Raw genomic sequence first — 26,623 nt, forward strand, 5'->3', positions numbered from 1 at the left:
ATTTTTTTCCACATGTGATTATTGAGAATTGAGAAGCCTGACAGCAGTCGGTAGGAACGAGCGGCAGTACCTCTCCTTCTTGCAGGGCAGGTGTAATAGTCTCTGGCTGAAGGAGCTACCCAGTGCTGTCAGGATGGGCAGGAGGGGGCGGGAGGGGCTGTCCATCATAGCTTTTAGTTTAGCAAGCGCCCGTCTGTTGCCCACCTCTTCCAGAGAGTCCAGCGAGCAGCCAAGGACAGAACTGGCCCTCTTGACCAGGTGCTCCAGTCTTTTCCTGTCCCAGTGGTTGTGCTGCCTGATCAGCAGACAATTCCATAATGGATGGCTGAAGCGACCACATGGGCTCATGTCAGACTTTCGCAGAGCTTGCTTATGATCTGATCATAATCAAGTGTGTGAATCAGGTGTGTCCATTGAGCCTGTTCCCTTGAATCAGATGCGTTGCAACAGGGAGACTGGGAAAACATGTTGGACGACGGCCCTCGAGGCCCGGATTTTGACACCCTGACAAAATGTAAATACATTGAAAAAGTGGTCATCTGCTCCCATCTGCTGGTAAAAAATTATACCGCAAGCAATTTTGCCGGTTTGAGTTTCAGTCCATTTCATGTTTATGCATGGTGCAACAAAGACAAAAGATTTCTTTCACATTACCAAAGGTTTGAAGATCATGAAAATTAGTTTAAAATCATCACGTTGTGAGTTAATATCAATGTTGACATTACTTTTCATGAGAGCGTTGCCCCCACTAAGATGGCCTCCATGTAGGCACGTCCCTCCACAAAGCCCTGAAAAGCATTCTTGAGCCCTATCTCGATATACTTTAACTGTTTTTAAAATGTAAAATCTGAATCACGTTTGATTTCATGTGTGTGTTGACATTTTGAAAAGACCCCAAAAAATCGAAAGCGTCAACATATATCACCGGAAATAGTAAGCGTCACAACCGGAAGAAGGAAACACATGAACCTTACGCTTCGATGGATCGCGGCTTGAGGTCAGTGTTATTTTTGTTGTAACATCTATTTGTGGCGGATTTTGGATGCAATATTTTACCTTTGGATAAACAAAACACTATGAACTTATGTTACATAATCGTTACCTTACACGTGCTGATTTTCAAGCTAAAACAATGCCACAACTTGCGACGCTTCGTTCATCAACACGGTGACGTCATAAAGTGCCCGGATTTTCACTCCATTCGAGAGATGAAACTTGCTGACTTTTCTCTGTTTTAGATAAAATGAGACTCCTACATTCCCCGCTCTTGCGCCACATTATCACCACCAACTCTTGCCTTTGTCACCCCAATCACGTATACAAACAATGGCGGACTGTGAGCACACCCTTGAACCATCACATCCAAGACCTGAGCGGCCCCGAGCAGAAGCTGCTGAATAAACTCTACACTGGCCTCATTGGGGGTCACCGAGCTTCTTTGGCAGAGTCCATCACGCTGGTGGAGACGCAGCATCCGCGGAAGAAGGAGCTGGCACAGGTCTTGCTACAGAAGGTCCTGGCCTACCGGAGGAAGCAGGAGAGCAGCAATGGTGGGAAACCAGTGGCCTTCAGAGTAGGTGTGTATACTGTATTAACATAAAGATGATGTAGTATCTAAAATATAGTGTAAAAACGTGGATATAGAAAGAGACATTTGTGTTTTTATTCACCACAATTTTCTAAGGTCTCTCGGGTCCTCCGGGAGCTGGGAAGTCGTCGTTCATTGAAGTGGTGGGCAAGATTCTGACGGGACGTGGACATAAAGTGTCAGTGTTGGCAGTTGATCCGTCTTCGTGCACGACGGGAGGTAACATCTCGGCATCACATGTTTCACATATTGTTCAAGGACAACCGACATCACTTTTTTGTTTCCTAACTGACAGCAGAAAAACGATTATGGACACAACTTGTCCGGAGACGTCGGTTGTCCTTTAAGGTATAATTATGGATGTTCAACGGCACTTTTTTTCCCGACCAGTGCAAGTTCTCAGCTCTTAGCTAACACAGCTTAGTTATGTTAATACACACAATTTTTAATAATGTTTTGGATAGCAACTGTGGAATAGAGAATTGAAGTGTAAAAAAACAAAAGATAAACAGCTGATCCTGAATATAGGCTTCAGTTGTAAAAAAAAAAAAGAACAAATTAGCATGTAACAGTTACATGAGGTTTGGGCTCTGTTCAAAATAATGTGTGCTATCTTTTTTTGTTTCTTCTTTTTTCCTATTTTCCAAGTTTAGCTATGTAACGTTTACAAGCTGAGCCATGATTGTATTTTTTTACCCGAGCACTGAGCAACAGTGATGTTACAGTGATACCTTGGCTTACGAACGTAATTGGTTCCCAGACAGTTTGTAAGGTGAAGAGTGTGTATCCCAAAAATTAATTTCCCATAGGAAACCATTATAATGAGAATAATCCGTTCCCAGGTCCCCATAAAACATCATTTTCTACTTTCTAATTTTCTAAGCCTTCAAACTACACAAAGTATACCTTATTTTATGTATAATAAATGTGCTACGGTATTATAATTAAATAAATAAACTACTGTATAATAAAGTCGTTTTATTTACCTTTGTGATGGTTGTTAATGGAATGGAGTGACCTGTTTCATCAGCATTAAACACTTGATGAGGAACATAGCCTTCTTCTTTCACCATCTTGAGGAATGATCCCTTGTAGGTGCTTTCTCTGCAATAATTTTACCTTGTTCCTCATCAATTGTGTTATGTTTAGCTGGGTTGAGATTTTTTTGCATCAAGTGTACAGATGGCTTGTGCGGGTTATTTGTGGAGCCTGATTGATGGGATATTTTAACCTTGCAGTCTACACTCGGCTTTTGAACTATCAAAGTTGAAACGAGTCCAAATTTCACTGTTTTCTATCCATCTTATCACTCTCTGTCGTCTGCCTGTCTCTTTAATTTTTAACCCCCCACCCCCGACTGCTGCGTTCTTGACCAATCACGTAGCTTTAACCGAAAACTGGGGGCTGGGAATAGAAGACATAAAAAAAGTGGGGTACCATTTTCTTTTTTGGACAACGGCCTCACTCTCTGTCTGTACCCCCCCCCCCCCCCCCCCCCCCCCCGACTGCTGCGTTCTTGACCAATCACGTGGATTTAACCGAAGACTGGGTGTGGAGAACGGTCTTGTTCGCCAACGACACATCACTCACTGTGGCGTTCCGTGTGTATCCCGAAAAATAGTTCATATGCCAAGGTAAAATTTTCATAAATGTAACGTTCGTAAACCGGAAAGTTTGTAAGCCAAGGGGTTTGTTAACCGAGGTATCACTGTATTTTTAATTGACAGTAAGTGACAAAATAGCAGCCGCCCCAAGGGGGCGAAAAACGGATGCATTTTTCTGCTTAATTTATATTCCACAAACATGATATTAATCAGAATACCGTGGTCAGCCTCGACTACCCACATAAAATATATTTTTATTTAAAAATAATGTGCCCTGACTTCCCCTTTAAGTAAAATAGGATAATTTAACATGACATCCGAATGTACCACGACACGCCGGTTGTGAAATTAGTTGTTGATTAATCTTTGTAGCTCCAATCAAAACAAAATATGATTCAAGGACAGTCACCTGTTCCACTTCCTGTTTGCAGGTTCCTTGATGGGTGACAAGACTCGCATGACCGAACTTTCCCGTGACATGAACGCCTTCATCCGCCCATCTCCCACGTCGGGGACGCTCGGCGGCGTCACCAGGACGACCAACGAAGCCATCGTCCTCTGCGAGGGAGCAGGTTACGACGTCATCCTTGTGGAGACTGTGGGTACGACGTGTGCTCAACGCACCCGGCCGCGGTCAACGTTGCCAGTTTGCAGTGGCTTTCTCCTAATTGGCCGGTGTTCAATTTCAAATTGTGGTCGTAGAGTTTGTGGCTGTACATCTTGGCAGGCACAAGAACGCTTAACATCAGCCATTACAGGACCATTACGGGCATAATTGTATCCGGCTGTTCATTTTCATTCGAACATCAAATACGTTTGCTTGTTGTCTGTCAGGTGTCGGCCAGTCGGAGTTTGCAGTGGCGGACATGGTAGACATGTTTGTGTTGCTCATTCCACCAGCGGGGGGCGACGAACTGCAGGTATGATCGGAATGTTGTTAGATTGATTAGATTAGCGTAATTTCCCGACTACAGAGTGCGCCTGATTATAAGGCTCACCTAGTACATTTTTAAAGGAAAAAACATTTTGTAAATACAGAAATGACTTCTACTGAGCGCATCTTACAAAGATTCCACAGCATATTTTACATTTTAAGACTCGCCCCTGACTGAGAAAAGCGAAATACATTGCATTTTGGGTATTTTTTTCATCTAGAAACACAGTGTTAATCGCGAAATTAGAAGGAAAACTACATAAATAACGCGATAGTGAATCGTTGTGTGTTGCAGCCAATTGCGGTAAGACGCATAAAGAAGGTGTAAGATTACACACATTCGGAAAAAAATTGTGTGTGCGTGAAACCCACCCACTGAACGAAACACAGCTTGTGCACCATCTTGTGCATTTTCTGGGCGCTACATCAGAGTCCAGACAAACGGGGTCAGTTTTGGGACACTTTAAGTCATTTTTATTGGTGTTTTGCATTTGACTAACAATATCAGCCTGCGTGTTTTGGGTATTTTAGATGCTATAAATATAGTTTTTCTGATGTCAGTTAGGAAACAAAAAAATGGTGTCGGTTGTCCTTTTCTTTCAAAACAGTGCCTGTAACGCGGCAGCAACACAGCAAGCATTACTGTAGTAACACAGCCTCAACAGGGCTGGTTAATAAAGCACGCGGGTACACGGCAGTACCATAGCACATTAGCACTCGCTAACAGGTCTGGGTACAAAAAAATACCAAGTCACTCAGACTCGGAAGAAACACGTTAGCACTCATTAACAGAGCTGGTTACAAAAACTTAGCAAGTCACTGAGAGCCGTCCTCATTTTCCGCCTGTAAACTGAAAACATGGAAGTCTTCCCCCGGCATGTCTGTTTGGAACAGCGTCCGATATTCCTTGCCACACACGCTCTCATTCTCTCTTTCGTTGTCACTTTCATTCTGAGGTAAAGTCACTCCCGAGTTTGTGCTGTCCGACCGGCTTTTCGAAACCCGTGTTGGTGATGGTTGATTTTTTTTTTCACAATGCTCACTGTCAGGATCCACTGGCAAAAAACGAAATATGGGAGCTGTTGTCAAGGCAGCCACTTCCACAGATCTAACCGATGACTCGATGTGAAGGGCATCAAGAGGGGAATCATCGAGAGGGCCGACCTGGTGGTGGTGACCAAGTCGGACGGAGATCTGGTGGTGCCGGCGAGGAGGATCCAGGCGGAATACACCAGCGCTATGAAGCTGCTCCGGAGGCAGTCCAGGTTTTGGAACCCCAAGGTGAGTCTTACTTGGAATTGGAGTTCCCACCCTTGAACATTTTTGATGACATTTTCATCAGCTGTGGTTTTGGTGAAACACACCAATGTTCTACTTTTGATTACAAAACAATGGAAAATGATCCAAACTACAGTCTCTCTCTCTCTCTCTCTCTCTCTCTCTCTCTCTCTCTCTCTCTCTCTCTCTCTCTCTCTCTCTCTCTCTCTCTCTCTCTCTCTCTCTCTCTCTCTCTCTCTCTCTCTCTCTCTCTCTCTTCTCTCTCTCTCTCCCTCCCTCTCTCTGTCTCTCTCTCTCTTGCTCACTCCCCTTTACTTATTCCATTTTGTTTCCATAAAACTGAACCCAACCATGACCTGAAAACCAAGGTCCTTATTTTTTTCATTTTAATTTATATTTTTTCTTACACTTTTGGATTGGATTGGATTTGCCTTTATTAGTCTCACAGTGGAGAAATTTACATTTCACAGCAGCAAAGTGATGAAAGGAATGAAAGTAGAAAAACAAAATACATGAGCTGCTGGAAAGGCAGCCACTCTCGCGGCGCCGTCTTGAAGTCAAAAGAACAAAAAAAACTAAATAACAAATAATATGACAGCATAGAGACAATATGACAAAACAAAGACACAGAGAGACATTCATTCTTCAGGACTTGCTGTACCCTCTTTGTGATGACATGAAGCAGTTCTAGATGAAAGAGGAGAGGATTGGATTGGATTGGATATGCCTTTATTCGTCTCACAGTGGAGAAATTTTCATTTCACAGCAGCAAAGTGATGAAAAAAGTGATGATCACGACAGCTTTTATAAAAAAAAATATGTTCGAGCTATTGTTACAGTTGGATTAAATTCTCCCTTCCCTCAAGTTAGAATCCAAACAAACATGTCAACTGGGCTAATGACCGAACCCAAAAGACCCCAAAAGTGAGTGTAGTATATTGAAAAGTCAAGCGCAATGTCACCTCAAGGTTACGAGAGTGTAGCAAGGCAGCAGGTGGAACATTCCGGACATCATTTTTGGAATGGGCTTTGATTTCACGCGGGCATCTCCCGACTGCGACTCCTTTTATCTTCAGGTGGTGCGCGCTTCCTCGCACAGCGTCGAGGGCATCTCAGAGGTCTGGGCCGAGATGCGGTCGTACCAGCAGGCCATGTTGGCCGCCGGCGAGCTGCAGAGCCGCCGTCGGGCCCAGCAAAAAGTGTGGATGTGGACTTTGATCCAGGAAAACGTCCTAGCCCACTTCCGGGATCACCCCGGCGTCCGGGAAACCCTCCCCGGCCTGGAGGAGAGGGTCACGCGGGGGGATATCTCCCCGGGCCTCGCATCCGACCTGCTCCTCAAATCCTTCCTCTCGTCATCCTTGTAATCAGTGGAGGATCAGTGGACATAACCGTGGTACGTCTACTTCCTTATACAACATTTTCAAGCTACATTATTTTCATTTCTTGTTATTGCAATTTTATTTTATTTTCTTTTACTAATTTTTTTTGCCTTGTATTATATTTTTATTTCATTGTATTTGATTTTAGTTTAGTTTATTTTAATTGACATTTATTAATTTCTATTCATCACCGCTTGCTGACAAAAAGCATACAATTCCTAATAAGCCCGCCCCAGACAAACAGAAACAGACAAACAGAAAAATCTTGCCTCTTCTTCTCCCCCAAAAAATCAATAAGTAGAAACACAGTATTTGCTGCTACTCAAAGCTCCCGGGTTCCCTCAACACATCATAATAGTTCCTATTCTACCATTGGCTATTACTAATGTTTTCCCTAAGACAGGGGTGTCAAATTCATTTTTTGCCGCGGGCCACATTGTAGTTATGGTTTCCTCTCGAGGGCCGTTATGAATTTGGGGAACCCATTAGAATGTTTAAATCCCTTCAAATATTACATATAGAGCACACAGCAAATTAATGAATAACTCGTTTTCAAATCTGAAGTCAAGAATAATGACTTTTATTGTGGTTGACATCCAAAAATATGACATTTTGGCTCAGATTTTAGCAATCATCGTGGAATTTAACAAGTTTGATTTGCTTTCGCGGGCCGAAAAAAATTATGTGGTGGGCCGGATTTGGCCCGCGGGCCTTGACTTTGACATCAGTGCCCTAAGACATTTTTGAAAGATCGTTAAAAGCCAAATGCAAATGTCCTTGGATCAGGTCTTCACTAAACGCCAGGCATAAAAACATTTCTGAGAGACAAACAGGAACTACATAGGCCAACAAAACAAGGACGCAGTTAAAAGTTTAAACAATCATCATTTTTATTATTTATTCTTTGTTTTTTCCACATTATGCACAATTCTTATTTATTGAGGTTTAATCTAATTAAAATTAGTTCCTTAATTGAATACGTTTTTATGCTTTAGAAAGCATTTGTGTCAAAATTTTCGGGGGGCTTGGAACAGATTAGGACATTTACATGTAAAATGCGTATCTGCTGACAAACTATTCTTGTTAAGAAATTTCTTCCAAGAATACTTTCATTTTGGAAGTTGACTGACGCACCACTGTAGTTCATCCCACATCGCCTTTTTGGCACTAGAGGTCACTCTAGTTCCACGCACACCTTAATGTTCTCCAATGTCCCAAATACTCAAGCCTCAGAGACACCCCCCCAACACCCCTTGCAGCTTCTATCTATCTTTCTATTTGGGTCAATCAGAGGTCAAAACCAAGAACCCATTTGCTCTTCTGCAAGTTTTTTTCTTCTTCTAAAATAGCAAATTCAAAAGCGATCCTTGCGCCGTCGTAAACAGGCTCCCGCCGTGGCTTTGACGACGGGAGTGCTTGTTTTGAACCCGGACCTTTAAAAACAAAAACCGTGGCGCTGATTTGACTTCTGTCGGCAACCCTCGGGTGCTAATTTGCGAGCTCGCTGGGAGCCGATTTAACATCTTTTTGAATCCGAGGAATAGAGTCGGATTTATTAGTTCTGGACGTCACCCGAGCTGCAGGATTCTGATTGAGATTTGGAGTTTTTCATCAAAGCATGTGGGTGAAGCTGAATTTTATTTAACTCGTTCACTGCCAGACTATGTGCAAAAATTTGTCCACTCCAGTGCTAGTCTTTGTCATTGTCACTCGAATTCCAGGACCCACAGAATATTCCGTTTTAGGACTACATAAACATTCAGTACAGCGTAAATAACCTTGTAGTCTCTTCTTTCATCAGAAAAAAAAGATTTAATTCCTAAGTTATATGGGTCTGGAGTTATCTGAAGTTGAAATGGGGGCAGCTGTATAAAATTTCAATATATACATAATGATTTATATTGCGCTTTTAACAACAGCTGAAGCTGTAACAAAGCGCTGACATGGACAAAAGACAAATGCTGCCCCTTCGTGGAAGGGAAAAAACATTGCCATAAGTCTGGCCAGTGCTTGATCGGTACCCCAGCTAAACAAATTCGGGAATAGCGCTCCACGTCATGCTTTTCAATTCCTGAATACATTCGAGAATGGCAGTGAATGGCTAAATGTACTTTTTTTCTGAAATTTGTCAGTGTGGACATAAGTCACCCCCCCCCCCCCCACGCCCCTCCTCTCTCGCACAGCTTTGCAAATGTATACACTCATGGCAACCATGTGCGTTTAATTCAGGCAGACGGCGTGCACCTTGGCTCCATTACCCGCGCCATTCCCACTGCTGTTTGCTGTGTGTAATTTAGCGAAGGGGGCTGGAAGGGGGAGGGGGGCGGTAACCCTTTGGCAAGAAGGCACGTACCGAGCCTGTGCGCTGGTAATTGGACTTGAGAAGTGATTGTGGAGCTTGACTGACCCCCTCCCCTTCCAGTATTCGATTGGAGTGTATAATTATTTGTAGTTATGGTTACGAGATGATATGGAGGTGGGCGGCGATGACTCACCCCTGCCGCAGACGCTGCCAGGCGCTCATTTAATGAAATCCAGCTGCTCGGGTGCCACGCGGCCTACAGAAATTCGCTCGGGGCAGAGAGGGCAAAGGTCATTGCCATCCCAATACGCCACAGTCAACTCGCGGCCTGTCACCAGAGTTGGGATGATACCTCACCTCCTCCTGCTCTTCCTCCTCAGGACACGAAAGGCAATCATGTCTTAATCCGCATTTTTAATTGCTGGCCAAGACCCTCCAACCCCTCCCATCCCCCCTAATTCTTCCGATAACTCATCTTGCAAAACAAACGGGGTCAGTTGGTGAACCTTGTACTCGATTCGGCTTATTTTTCGCAGTCCTCAAAGACAAAGTCTTTCTCTCAATTTAGTCGCCGTATTTATTTTGAGCAGATAAGCCCCAAAAATATTTGGTAGGCATGTTGATCATGAGGAGATGTACCCCAAAAAATGTTCATGACCATTTCCAGGCCTTTTAAAATCGAGAAGGTGGTCTAATTACAGATAGACATCAATAGTTTGTGAAACATTAGCGTTTTTTTTAGTAGTATTTTATTTTTATTTCATTTGTGTTTTATTTTTGTTATTTTTGATACTTTTATGTTATTTTTTGAATTTTATTTTTATCTTTATTTTATTTTATTGTTATTTTATTTTAATTTTATGTGTATTTGTATTTGTATTTTTGTTTTTAATTTTATTTTACTTTACTTTTACTTTTATTTATTGTTGTACTTGTTTTATTTTTATTTAATTTTTGTTTTATTTTTGTAGTTTTATTTTATTTTATCTTTCTATTAATTTGTTTTATTTTTATTTTATTGTTATTTTTTGTATCTTTTATTGTTATTTTTTTTATATTATCTTTATTATACACTCATGTCATATTTTTTATTTCTGTTATTTTTTATCTTTATTGTTTTTTCTTTATTCATTTTATATTGTTTTTATTTTATTTTATGTTATTTTTAATTGTATATTTGTCTTTATATTATTTTGCTTTGCTTTATTATATTTTAATTTTAATTTTAACTTTAAGTTTTTTTAATTTTAATTTTAATTTTAATTTTGAATTTTATTCAACTTTTCTTTTTTTTTTTATTTCTATGTTTTTTTTTTTTTTTTTGTGGCCGCTTGCGGTCAGAAGAGGTAAAAATTGTAATAAGCGCACCTCCGACAAGCTGGCCACTTGACCGAACGTCTGGCGGCTTTGATTTTGCTGTTCTGTTGGTAACCTTCCTGTAACCCCTCGTATCGTCTTTATCCTCCTGTCATGTGTCCCTTGGAGCCCCCTCCCCCCTCATCCCTTGCCTCCCCCCCACTCCTCCGCTGCTGTTTGTGACCTCTCGTTGCCCTCTTGCCAGTCTCTATTATTTCTGGCTGCCCAGTGGCCCGCTCGCACCGGTGCCTGTTATGACAGGTACTAATGTGTGGCTAGCCCCTGACTGCTTTCTCTCCTCTTTCCCCCGAAAATGCTCCTCAACGTCTCAGTTCTGATTAAAATTCACATTTATTTTTTACTCCCGGCAAAGGTGATGCCTATTGATTAGCGCTCTCCGTGTTAATAACCTGCCGCAGTTTGCCGAACTGACGGGAAATATATCACACGGCAAATATTTGTTTTGTCCGACACGTCAATTTGACCTTTTTAACCACAAGCGAAGGCAAAGTGGAATTGATTCCAATCATCACAACCGCCTCCGTCGCCATTTTGTTTTTCACCAGCCACCTTACCAGCTCAGCAGTGACGTGCTGTGAGGTTGATGGCTGGTGAGGCACTGACGTCATCACAGTCAGATTTACAAACATGAACTCCATAGAGTAGCTTATTCACCATTTGATTGGCAACCGTTAATGTGTTTTGTTTAAAATGTCATGTCGGCATTCTTTATATAATCTGTAGCATAGAAAAAAGAATTTTAAAAAACGTTATTATCGTGTTACCTTTACTTATAAATGAAGTCCATGCGCCGCTGCTTCTGAAGAAAGGCCTTCTTTGTAGAAGCCTTCCTTATCTTTCTTCAGTTTTAAAAGTCTGTATTTCTTTCAATTTAGATATGTAATCCTCCATTCTGAAAATAAGGCCAAGCAACACGAAACAATTACTGGATGGTTGCACTTAACTTGCTAACTGTTTACTGTCGCTTGCTCTCACTAATGCTATTATTCTGCAGCCGAGGAGGCGCAAGAAGAATCTCTGTAATCACCAGCGCCCCCTGTCATGAGGCAGGAGAACTGTGTGCCTCACATATGCACACAGTTTTGATAAAAATAAAATAAACACTGTAGTACAGTTTTTATAATGTACAGTGACTCTACATTATATACACCAGCTAAACTGTAGCGATTTAGTTCAGATACTTTTGAACACTTTAATAGCGATATGCAGAGGGGCAGCAATGCGGTCTCACTGCAGAGCAAGCCAGCACACTTCGCAGAATCCATGGTGAGGCTCAGCTGGCTGCTGCCTCACCACTCATCTCTACTTAGTATTTGAACGGTAAATGTGAAAATTCAGCCATTTTGAAAAAAAATAAATTCCAAAAATGGTAAAGTTATTAAATGGAGAAGAACTTTAAAGTACAAATCACTAAATAAATAGAACTGTTTAATTTATGTTTTTCATTTGATATTTCCATGATGACAGGTGAGGCACGGCCTCCCCTGCCTCCCCTGACTGCACGTCACTGCAGCTAAGTGTTTTTTTTAATATGGTCGCTACAGTGAACAGTATATCATGTAATGGGGTTACAGGGTCCGTTAATTACCCGCTGTGTCGTCCAGGCGTCCTCTTAGACCAGGACACGAGCATTTCACCCCAGGTTGTTGCTAACTGATGCGTGTGCCCGGCTTTCAGCGTGATCCCGGGCATCCGGCGGTGCTGGCGAGGATTTTTGTCACACCGGATAGACATTTTGAAAGGCGCTTTGCCAGAGGGTCCGCGCGACACATTTTCCATCCTCGGCGGACAAGCTGGGGCAACGGCGAAGGCATTCGGGCAGATGGGCGACTGGCCTGCGCCAGACGCTCCGATGGCAGGCGCACCGCTGGGCCCGCCAACTGTCGACCAGACGTCGGACTTCGCTAGCGTGACTTGTGGAAGCGCAGCTGTTGCCGGTTGGCCGTAAGAACTCCCCGGCAGGATGATATCTTAACTATGATGCTGTCATTTTACCACCTAGGGGGGAGGGGGGGTTGCCGGAATCGCCAAAGTACAATTCGCTAGAAGCTAGCGAACGCACATCGAACGATTTCACACGGTTCCAACCAGATGTCAAATTCGCTTAGCAGTGCCGATTTTAGCTTAGCAATTAGCACGGTCTCTACTGTGAGAATCATACTTGTCAGACAGGATGCCAAAATGCTCCCGTCCTACAATATCACAACGATAATCTCCATTTGTCGATAATTAGCAAACGCTGAAGAGAATTTGCGAGCGATATACAGACGCTCCCTAATTTGCGAATGAGATACGTTCCAAACAGTCATTCGTAAACTGAATTTGTTCGGAAATTGCTTCAATGCTATATTTTGTAAGGAATGTATGTTCAAGGTTTACATAAGTATGTTGAAGGCTTGTATAAGTAAACTGAATTGGTTTTTATTGACAAATAAACATTGAATAAAATAGATGCTCGATAAAGATATGAACTACTGGAGAGAATACTACAAATGTTCGTAGTAACGTTGTTCGAAACTCGAATGTTTATAAATAGGAAAGCGTCTGTCATCTGATATAATCCGAAAATGCTGTTTCGCTGATTTTCCAGCAGATGGCGCCAAACATATTGGTGTCTCTTTTACCGATTTATTTGTGAAACTAAGATGAAAGTAATTCAATGTGAAACAATCGTTTCTCGAGCATCTGAATAGTTGAATCTTAACGCGAGGGGGGAGCGAATTGTGGGTGGATTACGATTAATAGACGCGAGTGAGGCTTCTTCAAATGGGGGACGCGTGAAGGGATTCTTGATTGGAAGACTGATGACGAGTAGGCGGATTTTCCCTTTAATTGATGGAAGATGGCTGATTCGCTTAAGAGTTAATGAAATGGTTAGAAAGATCGTCAGGCGCAGAAGCCGCCGCCTGCTCCGATTGGCTGCCGTGGGTATCGGTTTTGAGGGTGGGGGTGGGGGGGATCAGCTGTGGGAGTCCACATTCTACTTCATTAGTCAGCGCGGGAAAATGAGAAGCTTGATTAGTTTGGTCTTGACCTCCTAGTCTTCCGTTAATCTCTCCTGGAAGTTCCTGCGCGCCTGGCTGAGCACCGCCGTCGTCGGCGTGATGGCGGCGGCGGACGCATCTTCCTCTGCGTGACCCACTCGAACAAATGAAATCTTTCCTCAAATAGATGCCCCCCTCCCCATCAAGGAATTAATAGCATGCTTGAGGTAAGATCACGCTGGCTGTAGTTAATGTCCGTTCATGTACGCCGGAAGCTTTGTCATCCCCTGGAAAAGGCCCATTGTTGACACTTGTTTATTCTTCGTAAAAGGTGATTTTAAAAAAATGTCTTTAAAATGTGTCAATAAAAAATGGCAATGATTTTGCGGAGAGGCATGTCCTGTCCACAACTCAAAATAAGATTCACATTGTCTCAAATCCTCTTGTAACTCATCAGTACGGCACTAATTCTATGCGTGTTTTAAAAATGCCAGGGCTGTGGCAAGCATAATTGCTGAAAGGGTCGTTTATTTTCAAACTAAAACGCCCATGGTTGTTGTTTTTTTCAGGTCAAAAACGTATGACTGTACATGAACGTTTATTTCGGCGATAAACGCCTTACTATACATGGTCGTTTTTTTCTGTTTAAAAACGCCTTACTCCAAAAGGTCGTTCTTTTTTAAAGGCTAAAAATGCCTCACTATACATGGTCATTTTTTTTTTCAGGCTGAAACTCCTTACTATACGTGGCTGTTTTTTTTCTCTAAAAACGCCTTACCATCCATGGTTGTTTTTTTTCCAGGCTGAAACGCCTTACAATACATGGTGGTTTTTTTCGATCTAAAAACGCCTTACTATACATGGTTGTTTTTTTCGGGCTAAAAACGCCTTATTAAACATGGTCGTTTTTTTCTCTCTATAGATGCCTTACTATACATGGTCGTTTTTTTCTCTCCAAAAACGCCTTACTATACATGGTTGTTTTTTCTCTCTCTAAAAACGCCTTATTATACATGGTCGTTTTTTTCTCTCTATAGATGCCTTACTATACATGGTCGTTTTTTTCTCTCTATAGATGCCTTACTATACATGGTCGTTTTTTTTCTCTCCAAAAACGCCTTACTATACATGGTCGTTTTTTTCTCTCTAAAAACGCCTTACTATACATGGTCGTTATTTTTGGGTAAAAAACGCCTTATTATACATGGTTGTTTTTTTCTCTCTAAAAACGCCTTATTATACATGGTTGTTTTTTTCTCTCTAAAAACCCCCATATTATACATGGTCGTTTTTTTCTCTCGATAAACGCCTTACTATACCAGGTTGTTTTTTTCGGGCTAAAAACGCCTTATTATACATGGTCGTTATTTTTGGGTCGAAAACGCCTTACTATACATGGTCGTTATTTTTGGGCTAAAAACGCCTTACTATACATGGTCGTTTTTTTCTCTCTATAAACGCCTTACTATACATGGTTGTTTTTTTCGGGCTAAAAACGCCTTACTATACATGGTCGTTATTTTTGGGTCAAAAACGCCTTACTATACATGGTCGTTTTTTTTCTCTCTTTCAACGCCTTACTATACATGGTTGTTTTTTTCTGTCTAAAAACGCCTTATTATACACGGTCGTTTTTTTCTCTCTATAAACGCCTTACTATACATGGTCGTTTTTTTCTCTCCAAAAACGCCTTACTATACATGGTTGTTTTTTTCGGGCTAAAAACGCCTTACTATACATGGTCGTTATTTTTGGGTCGAAAACGCCTTACTATACATGGTCGTTATTTTTGGGCTAAAAACGCCTTACTATACATGGTCGTTTTTTTCTCTCTAAAAACGCCTTACTATACATGGTCGTTTTTTTCTCTCTATAAACGCCTTACTATACATGGTTGTTTTTTTCTCTCTAAAAACGCCTTATTATACATGGTCGTTTTTTTTCTCTCTATAAACGCCTTACTATACATGGTCGTTTTTTTCTCTCTATAAACGCCTTACTATACATGGTTGTTTTTTTCGGGCTAAAAACGCCTTACTATACATGGTCGTTATTTTTGGGTCAAAAACGCCTTACTATACATGGTCGTTTTTTTCTCTCTTTCAACGCCTTACTATACATGGTTGTTTTTTTCTCTCTAAAAACGCCTTATTATACATGGTCGTTTTTTTTCTCTCTATAAACGCCTTATTATACATGGTTGTTTTTTTCGGGCTAAAAACGCCTTATTATACATGGTCGTTATTTTTGGGCTAAAAACGCCTTACTATACATGCTCGTTTTTTTCTCTCTTTCAACGCCTTATTATACATGGTCATTTTTTTCTCTCTATAAACGCCTTACTATACCAGGTTGTTTTTTTCTGTCTAAAAACGCCTTATTATACACGGTCGTTTTTTTCTCTCTATAAACGCCTTACTATACATGGTCGTTTTTTCTCTCCAAAAACGCCTTACTATACATGGTTGTTTTTTCTCTCTCTAAAAACGCCTTATTGTACATGGTCGTTTTTTTCTCTCTTTCAACGCCTTACTATACATGGTTGTTTTTTCTCTCTCTAAAAACGCCTTACTATACATGGTCATTTTTTTCTCTCTATAAACGTCTTACTATACATGGTTGTTTTTTTCGGGCTAAAAACGCCTTATTGTACATGGTCGTTATTTTTGGGTCGAAAACGCCTTACTATACATGGTCGTTATTTTTGGGCTAAAAACGCCTTACTATACATGGTCGTTTTTTTCTCTCTAAAAACGCCTTATTATATATGGTCGTTTTTTTCTCTCTATAAACGCCTTACTATACATGGTCGTTTTTTTCTCTCTATAAACGTCTTACTATACATTGTTGTTTTTTTCGGGCTAAAAACGCCTTATTGTACATGGTCGTTATTTTTGGGTCGAAAACGCCTTACTATACATGGTCGTTATTTTTGGGCTAAAAACGCCTTACTATACATGTTCGTTTTTTTCTCTCTAAAAACACCTTATTATACATGGTTGTTTTTTTTCTCTCTATAAACGCCTTACTATACATGGTCGTTTTTTTCTCTCTATAAACGCCTTACTATACATGGTTGTTTTTTCTCTCTCTAAAAACGCCTTACTATACATGCTTGTTTTTTTCGGGCTAAAAAAGCCTTACTATCCGTGGTTGTTTTTTTTCAGGCTAAAAACGCCTTACTATACATGGTGGTTTTTTTCGATCTAAAAACGGCTTACTATACATGGTCGTTATTTTTGGGTCGAAAACGCCTTACTATACATGGTTGTTTTTTTCGGGCTAAAAACGCCTTACTATACATGGTCGTTTTTTACTCTCTTTCAACGCCTTACTATACACGGTTGTTTTTTTCTCTCTAAAAACGCCTTAATATACATGGTCGTTTTTTTCTCTCCAAAAACGCCTTATTATACATGGTTGTTTTTTCTCTCTCTAAAAACGCCTTACTATACATGCTTGTTTTTTTCAGGCTAAAAACGCCTTACTATACATGGTGGTTTTTTTCGATCTAAAAACGGCTTACTATACATGGTCGTTATTTTTCTCTCTTTCAACGCCTTACTATACACGGTTGTTTTTTTCTCTCTAAAAACGCCTTAATATACATGGTCGTTTTTTTCTCTCTATAGATGCCTTACTATACATGATGGTTTTTTTCTCTCCAAAAACGCCTTACTATACATGGTCGTTTTTTTTGGGCTAAAAACGCCTTATTATACATGGTCGTTATTTTTGGGTCAAAAACGCCTTACTATACATGGTCGTTTTTTTCTCTCTTTCAACGCCTTACTATACATGGTCGTTTTTTTCTCTCTTTCAACGCCTTACTATACATGGTTGTTTTTTTCTCTCTAAAAACGCCTTATTATACATGGTCGTTTTTTTCTCTCTATAAACGCCATACTATACATGGTGGTTTTTTTCTCTCTAAAAACGCCTTACTATACATGCTTGTTTTTTTCGGGCTAAAAAAGCCTTACTATCCGTGGTTGTTTTTTTTCAGGCTAAAAACGCCTTACTATACATGGTTGTTTTTTTTCAGGCTGAAACACCTTACTATACATCGCCGTTTTTTTTCTGGCTAAAAACGCCTTACTATACATGGTCTTTTTTTGTGTGCCAAAAACGCCTCACTATACTTTCAGGCTGAAAACGCCTGACTCTATATACACATGGTTGGTTTTTGTTTGGGGCTAAAATTTCTTACTATACAAGGTTGTTTTTCAGGGCGTGGGGGGGCGTAAAAACGCCTTAGCATGCATGTATCAATAAATACATAAATAAATGAATGAATGAATACAAGAATAAACCCATACATACATACATACATACATACATACATACATACATACATACATACATACATACATACATACATACATACATACATACATACATACAACACACACACACACACTCACACAATAAACAAACAAACTGGAATGATGTCAGTTGAAATACCCCACCGGCAGATTGCTTAGTCAGGTCATTGCCTTGGTAACAGCCATGTTGTTGGCTGACCCGTGTCCTCGTCGCCCCCCTCCCCCTTTACCCCAACACGTTGGACCCTTTTATAGCATCATCTCCCCCAACTGCCCCCACCCCCTGCTGCGATTTGTGAATCGGATTGCTGAGCAGTTCCCGCTGAGTGACGATTCACCCACGAGCCGCATGCAGCAGGCATGAAAAGGCCCAGTCCAAGTCTGGACCAAGCCTGACAACAGTGACGTCGGCGGAACAGTGGCGACGTGGAATGAAATTCGGCGCCGCATGTGGAAACTTCACTCATTTCTCATGTTGCTCTTTGCGTCACTATTGCGGCTTCTAATCGTTGCGCCTTATAATGCGGTGCGCCCGATGTTTGAAAACAGTTCTAAAATCAGGAATTCGATGAACATCCGCCTGATACGCCGAAGCACCTCATAGTGCGGAAATTACGGAACTTTTTACAGAAAGGAATAGAAAGGCGACGTGGCCAATTTGTTAGAACAAGAAATGTCTCCCACTTTCCTGTTCACAAACAATTTTTGGCTGTTTTTGAAAATATCACAATGGGCGGCGCCATTTCTCAATTATGTTGGTATCTTGCAGAATTCATCAAGCATTTTTTCAGCATTTTCTCTCTCCTGCGCAATTGTCAAAGGTTTGTTTGACACCAGATGATGTCCAATTATCTGCCCCCCCAACCAACTCCGCGAGCAGATTCCACTGGATGTTCTGATGGGGGGGGGGGCAGAAGAGGGTTTGCTGGGAGCTCCCGTCGATGTGAATTTGTGTCTAAGCAGCTTTCCTCGGTGGGCTGGGTCGTGGCAGGTCACGGCAGGATTACACTTTTGGCAAACAAGCGGGAGCTGCTCCCCCCCAACAGATCCCCGTGATGGCGGGCAACTGGAATAAAGGCACAGACCAGCCAAAAAAAAAAAAAAAAAATGCACTATCTCCAAGAAAGGTCTCTTCCGTCCACATATTAAGTAGGGGAGGCGAGGGGGGACTTTTGCATATCGTTGAAACGTCTCAATTCGTCCCCACCTCTCATATATTAAAAAGACAAAAAAACATCCATCTATCTACCCATAAATTTCTCTCGCGATTAGAGCCCCCCCCCCCAAAAAAAAAAAATCAAAAGGGGGACACAAATGGCAAGCATCACCCTGAAAAGTTGGAAAAACAGGGTAACCCTTGACTCAGGCGAAAGGCAACATGAATGTAACCGCTGCAAGGGAAGCCCTCCCCTCATCCCACCCCTGGTCCAAGGTGTTCCGGTGGCTAACGCTGATGAATGGCTCCCTTAATGTCGCCCAACACTTTATCTCTGCTTCATCTGTTTTCATTAGGCAGCGCCGACCTTTGGCTGACTGGGAACGTGCCACAAGTTTCATTATTAGCAACCCCCCCCCCCCCCCTCATAAAAAACAAAAACACAGCGTGACAGACGCGATACATTCATATGACGTGGATACATTCGAACAAGTGATATCTGTTAGGGATGATCCCACAATTCATATTTTAACTAATTCACTGCCAGATGATGTGCAAAAATTAAAAATAATATGTCCAGTAGAGTCTCAGGGTTTTTGTCATTTTCACTAAAATTCTGGGAGCCACAAAATATTGAGTTTTGGGACTACATAAACATTCAATGCAGCATAAGAAATCTTAAGACTCTTGTTTCATCAGAACAAAAGTTTTAATTGCTAAATTATGTGTCTGGTGTTATCTGAACTTGAAATGGGGGCCAGCTGGACAAAATACAATGCATACGTATTGATTGATATAGTGCTCTACAGGACAACCGACGTCACTTTTTTGTTTTTTAACTGACATCAGAAAAACGTTTTATAGCATCAAAAATACCCAAAACACGCAGTATGATATTTTTAGTCAAATGCAAAACACCAATAAAAATGACTTAAAGTGTCCAAAATCTGCAAAAAATTGAGCTGCGAATTGGGCATTTTCAGAAAGTCCCGCCCCCAGTTCGTGACGTCACGCCAAGACGTCTTGCACTGCTAGTGAATCAAAATAATGGCTTCAGATTCGGAGAATATGCTTTCTTGTTACACATCCAGTTATGAATGAGTCAAATAGTGCTGAAGAGGAAAGCATACATGTTTGCAATCGATTAAAGAATGTATTTGTGCCATTTTGAGGCAACATTGGGAGAAAAGACAAGAAAACATTTTCAATATTTGATGTAAGGTTTACTTTCAAATCCTGTTACATTTAGATCCGGCATGTTGAACGTAAGAATACCAACGGAACAAATACAAAAAAAAAAAGTACAAATGATCTATTTACCAGTTATCGTCACAACCCTGTACAGCCTTAACCATGGAGTAATAATCATCATCAGCATCACCAATAAAAAAAAAGCTTTGTACAGCATATACCAATTAATTATGACTAAAGCAGATGCGATGGGGGTTGAGCCTTTTTTTTGTCCCGTTTCAATCATAAATGAATTAAAAAAAAAAAACGCCCAAAAATCAAGAAAATAAGTGCTAAGATACCGACGTTGAAAAACGTTGAGGTCATGCTAACAGCAGGGGGAGTGCAAAGTGTTCATACCAAAATTGATGACAACGTATCAAATGCTCAAAGGAAGTAGGAGTATTATTTTGGGTGGTGGTGGTGGGGGGGGGGGGGGGGGGGTTGTGATTGAAATGCAAAAAATCATCTTTTTTGTTAAAAAAGAAAAAGAAAAAAAGACACCGCTAGCAATTTGGCAAAAAAACATCAGGACATGACGGATTGCATCCTAACATCACGTCCTGTCGCTACGTACGTTTTGGTCAAAGACAATTGGCTCGTCCAATCTGGCACAATTTGATGTTAAAAATCTCATTTTTTATGATTGAAAAATGCATGTGTCAAAGACCAAAAAAATGGGGGTGGACTAAAAGTCCTTTTTTTTTTTTTTTTTTACAAATAAGGGATTCAGGCTCTGAAAGGCCACATGTTAGGGACATACGTGTAACTCCACATTTTGGTACATTTGTGTGTATGTGTGTGTATGACTAGTCTTGTGAGGACCGCTAACATTTTATACCATACGTAGTGAGGACATTTTTGACAAGTGAGGATCTTTTGGCCGGTTCTCAAGTTTTTCATTCTAAAGGCTTCTAGAGGGTCTACATATGCAGTTTCAAAGAGGTCCTCCCAAATTCACACAAAATTGTTTTGGGGTGTGTATTTGTATTTTCATTTCATTTGGATACACACACATTTAACTCACTGTGTGTGGTTAATGAGATAAAAGTTTATACCACAAAAAGTAAAACGATATTTTGACCAAATCCACTACAAGGGTGAGGACTTTGAATGTACCCATTCACAAACCTCATTCCTGCTGTTATTTCAGTTTCAAGTCTACTTTTTATTTCTTTGTTTTTAAAGAAGTTGAAGTGGGAAATGGGGTGACATTTAGTGTTCAAATGTAACACTAGTTCTTCTCTAAACTTATCAGCTACGATGGTCCTCACTCCTTATCTGGAGTTATTCGGACCTCACAAAACCATTGAGACAGGAATGTGTGTGTGTGTGTGTGTGTGTGTAAAAGGGATTTCGTTCCTTTTAACTCATTCACTGCCAGATGATGTGAAAAAAAAAACCTGTCCACTCCAGTGCCAGGGTTTTTGTCATTGTCATTTTCATTCAAATGAGGCACAGAATATTGAGTTTTAGGACTACATAAACATTCAATTCAGCATTAGAAACCATGACATTCTTTCATCAGAAAAAAAGAGTTAATTCCAAAATGATATGGGTCTGGAGTCATCTGAGCTTGAAATGGGGGCGGCTGTACAAAATACAATACATATATTGATATCTATAGCGCTTTAACAATAGCTGAAACTGGAACAAAGTGCTAACATGGACAAAAGGCCAATGCATCCCCCTCGGGAAAAACATTGCCAGAGGTCTGACCAGCGCTTTATCGGCACCCCCTCAAGAGAAACCAAAACCCAAACAAATTAGAGAATGGCACTCTACATTATATTTTCAATTCCCGAATAAATGTGTGAATGGCAGTGAATGAGTTAAATTGACAACATTTTTGTCCATTTTGGGAAGAAGCATAAAATCATCATTTCAATTTTTGTACAAAAACGTTTTTGAAAAGCAATGTCAAAAACACTTCTTTCAACGAGAAAAAAATATATAAATGTCATATTTGGAAGAAAAATCAAAATGTGGAGCTACACATGACCACTCAACAACTTAAATCTTTTCCAAAATCAAATTGAACAATTTTAAACAATAAGCTCTGCTTCTATTCAGAACAGCCTCATTGAGTCTCATCGTGAAATAAAAGTGCAGCGCTGTGCAAAAAAATAAAAATAAATGGAGATCCCAAATTTAGCCTGGGGTCCTTTTTAACTCCCAGGATGAGCTTCACCTCTGACCTTTCTCATACACACAATTTTGGGGTCTCAATGGGCGGAGCCTAATGGTGTCGCGTTTGTGTTGTTTTCCAAGCTAGTGCTTTAGAAGCTTGTTAAGTGCTTTTTGCCTTCAACGCGTTTGACAAAAAAAGTAAGTGCTGAGTTGACAATTTAAGAGAAGGGGCGAAATTTGCTACTTTTAGGCATGATCGTCGATTACAGAGATTACGACTGTTCTGAGATTTGTTGGTGATGGCATAAGGCTGACTTAAAAATTTGGGTTTTGTCATTGCCGTAGAAAAGGAACTGTGCTGTTCACCAAGGACACCTTTGACATACTGTAGATACTGGTGGCGTTCCACAAGGTTCTATCCTTGATCCCCTTTACATTAATCTCAAATGTTACTACAGTATGAAAACTAGGTAAGGGCAGTTGGGTCCTTGGTTTACAACTCCACCGATGTAAAATTTTAAGGTTACAATAACTTTTTTTTCAAGGTTACAATAATTTTTTCTTGCCTTACAGTAGGGTCAAAAATCTACTAGTAACCACGGTTACTGTTTTTCATGTGATTGTTCCGTCCACCCCCCATTTATAGCCTACGGGCGTTTATTATCATTTTTTTAAATATTGACTGTCATTTTGAATTTATAACTGCTTTAGCATAGCATAGCAAATGTGGCTTACATCACAACTCAGTTGTAAAGCAAAGACTTGAAACATAAAAAAATTGACAATTACATTTTCATCAAATGCACACGCCGTAGTTTGCGTGTCTGCTGGAAGATAAAGGATAAGATATTGATCTTAGCAAAATTATATTGCATGACAAAGGCTCAGTATAAAGAAACAAAAGAGAAAAAAGGCAATTTTCAGTCTTTTTACCAGCACACACAATGTCCCTGTTCACACTTATTTTTCTTAAACAATAAAAATACATTCATTCAAGTCATTTTGGAACAGTTTTTTGTAGTTATTTAGCTTCTTTTTTTGTACAGAAACATTACAAAAAGCTTGAAAAAGCACCATTTGAATCGACTCTGCTGCGACCAAACAAACTCAAGCGGGCCGCCTCCGCTAACCCGCTAGCACGGTACGTAGAATTTTGCCGTTGGGGATCGGGTGAGTGCAAAAATTTTCAATCGGGAAGTCCAATTTTAGGGTTGATTCTCTTAGCTTAGCAAGGGGAGAGGGAGGGGGGGGAGGGGTGATGTCAGGCAGCAGCTAAGCAAAACATGGTTTGACCATCATACAAAAGAAAATGACAAAAAATGTGAAAAGATGGGCAAAAGGCTACAAAATTATGTACAAGATTGATAAATAAGTGCGCGGTTTTGAGGCGTCCGCTTTGGAAACGAGCCTTTGTCCGTTTCATTGGTTCCATCTGTGCCGCAATGGCCCCCCCCCCCAAAAAAAAAAAAAAACACCCAACCCAAAAGTCAACGTTAGCTTCCTAAGCTAGCTTGAAACACAGAAAGAGGCATGCTATCTTGATGCAGCTTTCAAACGAGCTAGCTAACGATTAGCTTCCTGGAGCTAAGTCCAACTTAGCCGTTGTAAAATTCCATTAATTCAGGAGATTAAAAAAAATGAAGCAGCTTTTGGATATAAATGTATTTTTTTCTGTTAGCATGTACAGCTAGCTATGTTTGCAGTTGTCCGATCAAATCAAGACAAGTCAAAGTGTCTCAGTCCTCTCGGTGAGTCCCAAGTAGGCCAGGAAGGAGTGTTTGTGGGAGGGAGGAGAGGGGGCGGCGGCGGGGAGGCGGCGCGGGGGGTGTTGGAATGTCAAGGCGTGGGCGTACAGGGTGGTGAGGGGGATCAGGCGCACCCGCGCGCAGTCCCCGCGCGGGTCCACGTCATCGCCGCCGCCCCACAGGCGAGCGCCGCCACCCAGGCTGCGGGTCAGGGCGACGGAACGAAGCGCCCGGGACGCGGCCAGTGCGCCCGGCGCTTCTTGGCCGCCTCCCCCTTCCTCCCGGGGGGCGGGCGGGGCGTGTTTGAGCCTCTTGTGCAGGTTGAGGTTGTCCTTGCGCTTGCAGCGGTACGGGCAGCGGTCGCAGTGGAAGGGCCGCTCGCCCGTGTGCACGCGCTCGTGCTCGATGAGCTTGTTGGCCGTCTTGGACAAGTAGCCGCAGCGCTCGCAGCGGTAGTGGTTGCCCAGGCGGTGGGCGCGCGCGTGGGCCTCCAGGGAGGGGCGGTCGGGCCACAGCCCCCGGCAGATGCGGCAGCGGTGCTCCGTCTGGAGGTGCGTCTTCAGGTGGCACTCCATGGCCACCGGGCGACTGCTGGAGTAGATGCAGAAGGGGCACCTGGCGAGGGGACGGGGGAGGGGGCGGGGCGTCACAACCAGGCGAGAGCAGCGGGGGAGGATGGATATCGATTGCAATGGACAGGAGGGGCGTGGGGTGAGGAATGGAGCGGCACTTACATTTTTAAATAGCACCTTTCATCTGCTCTGGGCCCCAAAGCGCCTCACAAACCCTGCAGAACAGAATCACAGGGTTTTTCCCGCGTAGGAAATCTGGAGGTGGGGGGCCTGCGCCTAATTTCAGGCCGCATCCGGCTCAGAACCCCCCCGACATCAAAACAAATGTGATGATTTGACCAGCCTTGCGCTAGATTGGGTAATTTTCTTTTTAAACCGCCATCGCGCTAATACGCCGCAGCTAGCCCGGATCAGAAACAGGCAGTGGGTGGAGGGGGTTGCTCCTTAAGACCCAAGACGAAACGAGACGCGAGGAAGACAAAGCCGAAGAAGACAATGAAGATGGCCAAGTAGACCAAGGAAGACGACGAGACCGAAAGAGCAACGGCGGACGGAGGAAGACAAGGAGGAAAAAACGATGACGAGCGAAAAGACGACGACAATGACAGAGATGAAGACGATGAAATAACAAGAGGAAGGGCCATTTACGAAGACGGCCAACAGATGAAAGAAGAAGAACAAAGATGGTGGACGTATAATAGATTGTCCTTCCTTCAAGTTTTGCTTTGGAGGCGGTTTCCCCCCCCCTTATATCAACCCAAAATGGCCGCCACACAAACCAAGTTTGCTAGTTTTTACTCCACGTGAATGACATTGGCCACTATTGTTGTTTTCTGAGCCAGATTTTGTTTGGAGGTAACATAATGCTCGTGTGATGGGTGACGGGTGAGGGAAGGGTGTCGGGGAAGGAGAGCTGTGACTGTACTTGCTTTCCTTACTTGAGTCCTCCGGAGGGGACGCTGTGACATTTCTTGTGCTCCAGCAGCTGCTCGGGCGTCTTGAGGAACTTGTGGCATACGTCACACTCGAACATCCGGGCGATGAGGTGGATCTGCAGGTGGCGCTCGTACATGCTACGCGTCTTGCATACAAACGTGCAGAACACGCATTCAAAACCTGGGGGGGCAGAGTGAAATGGTCAAACATTCAGCAACTCGCAATTCTGAACCCATTTCATGGTTTTTTTAAAAATGTTTTGAGAATCAACCGATTTAAATGAGGCCCTCCTGTGAATTGATAGTGTTGGTGTTGCACAAGGCTCTATACTTGGTCCATGCGATATTGTTGGAATGTTACAACATTCAAAATTTGACATTTGAAATTTGACTGTTTCAGGGTTGCATCTGGGAAATTAAAAAAGGGGGGCAGTTGTCCCCCTTTTGTGCCTGTAAAGCAGGGGGGGAGGGCAAATTCTAAAATGGATGGGGCCCGATTTAACTAGATTGCAGAAATATAGAAAACGGATTGAAATAAACCAAAATACATTCATTGGAGCATATTTCTAAATTGCAAATGAAAAAACATTATTTGAGTCAAATCTATTGTTCTAATATATCCACAATTTAAATTTGTTTCTACACAATCAATACTGTGCCATTTTGATTTTGTACGGTATTTTTGAGAAGACAAAGAGAACACACATGGCACAATATTTCTTACCAGTGTCGACTTAAAGGACAACCGACGTCTCCGGACAAGTTGTATCCATAATTTGTAAAATGGCTTCAAATGACTTCTACTGAGCATATTTTACAAAGATTCCACCACATATAGCTATATTTTACGTTTTAAGACTCGCGCTGAATATTCAGGAAGTCTTGTTTTTGAGTTGGTGATGAGTCCGTACGTGACGTCACTGAAGGAACGCCCCTGACCGAAAAAAGACACATTGTAGCAGTCCTTCCATCACGTCAATGTATTTTGCTGTACTTGTTTGGTCTGAAAACCTCGTGTTGCACCAAAAAGCCGCCAGAAGAGGGCGACCAAGCTCCATGGAAGGAATTTATCAGCCTGTGG

General features: G+C 41.8%; 2 protein-coding genes across 7 annotated transcripts in view; one reads left to right on the forward strand and one right to left on the reverse strand.

The window, feature by feature from the left end:
* Window positions 1–949: 949 nt before the first annotated feature.
* On the forward strand, window positions 950–13,965 carry mmaa (metabolism of cobalamin associated A). 2 transcript variants are annotated; one of them, XM_089006994.1, is made up of 8 exons: window positions 950–997; window positions 1,239–1,577; window positions 1,685–1,807; window positions 3,624–3,794; window positions 4,027–4,112; window positions 5,258–5,407; window positions 6,481–6,800; window positions 12,143–13,965. In XM_089006994.1, the coding sequence occupies exons 2-7, from the start codon at window positions 1,244–1,246 to the stop codon at window positions 6,769–6,771; spliced, it is 1,155 nt and encodes a 384-aa protein (XP_088863120.1). In that variant the 5' UTR covers window positions 950–997; window positions 1,239–1,243; the 3' UTR covers window positions 6,772–6,800; window positions 12,143–13,965. The 2 variants fall into 2 exon arrangements, with proteins under 2 accessions (XP_088863120.1, XP_088863119.1); XM_089006993.1 differs by lacking the exons at window positions 950–997; window positions 12,143–13,965 and having other exon boundaries at window positions 6,481–7,324.
* Window positions 13,966–23,759: 9,794 nt separating this feature from the next.
* Window positions 23,760–26,623, reverse strand: part of znf827 (zinc finger protein 827) — a 66,293-nt gene continuing 63,429 nt past the window's right edge. For 2 of the 5 annotated variants that reach the window (XM_089005926.1, XM_089005925.1), the window contains exons 13-14: window positions 25,546–25,723; window positions 23,760–24,650 (exon numbers count right to left, since the gene is read on the reverse strand). In XM_089005926.1, coding sequence (XP_088862052.1) covers window positions 24,017–24,650; window positions 25,546–25,723 — 812 coding nt within the window. In that variant the 3' untranslated portion in view covers window positions 23,760–24,016. Of the gene's footprint in view, window positions 24,823–25,536; window positions 25,724–26,623 lie in introns of all 5 variants that reach the window. The other 3 variants (XM_089005927.1, XR_016116203.1, XM_089005928.1) reach the window with 3 other exon arrangements.

This window comes from Hippocampus bargibanti, linkage group LG10 (genome assembly GCF_051943395.1).
Source record: "Hippocampus bargibanti isolate YZ-2025 linkage group LG10, ASM5194339v1, whole genome shotgun sequence".
In the NCBI taxonomy this organism is placed as follows: domain Eukaryota; kingdom Metazoa; phylum Chordata; class Actinopteri; order Syngnathiformes; family Syngnathidae; genus Hippocampus; species Hippocampus bargibanti.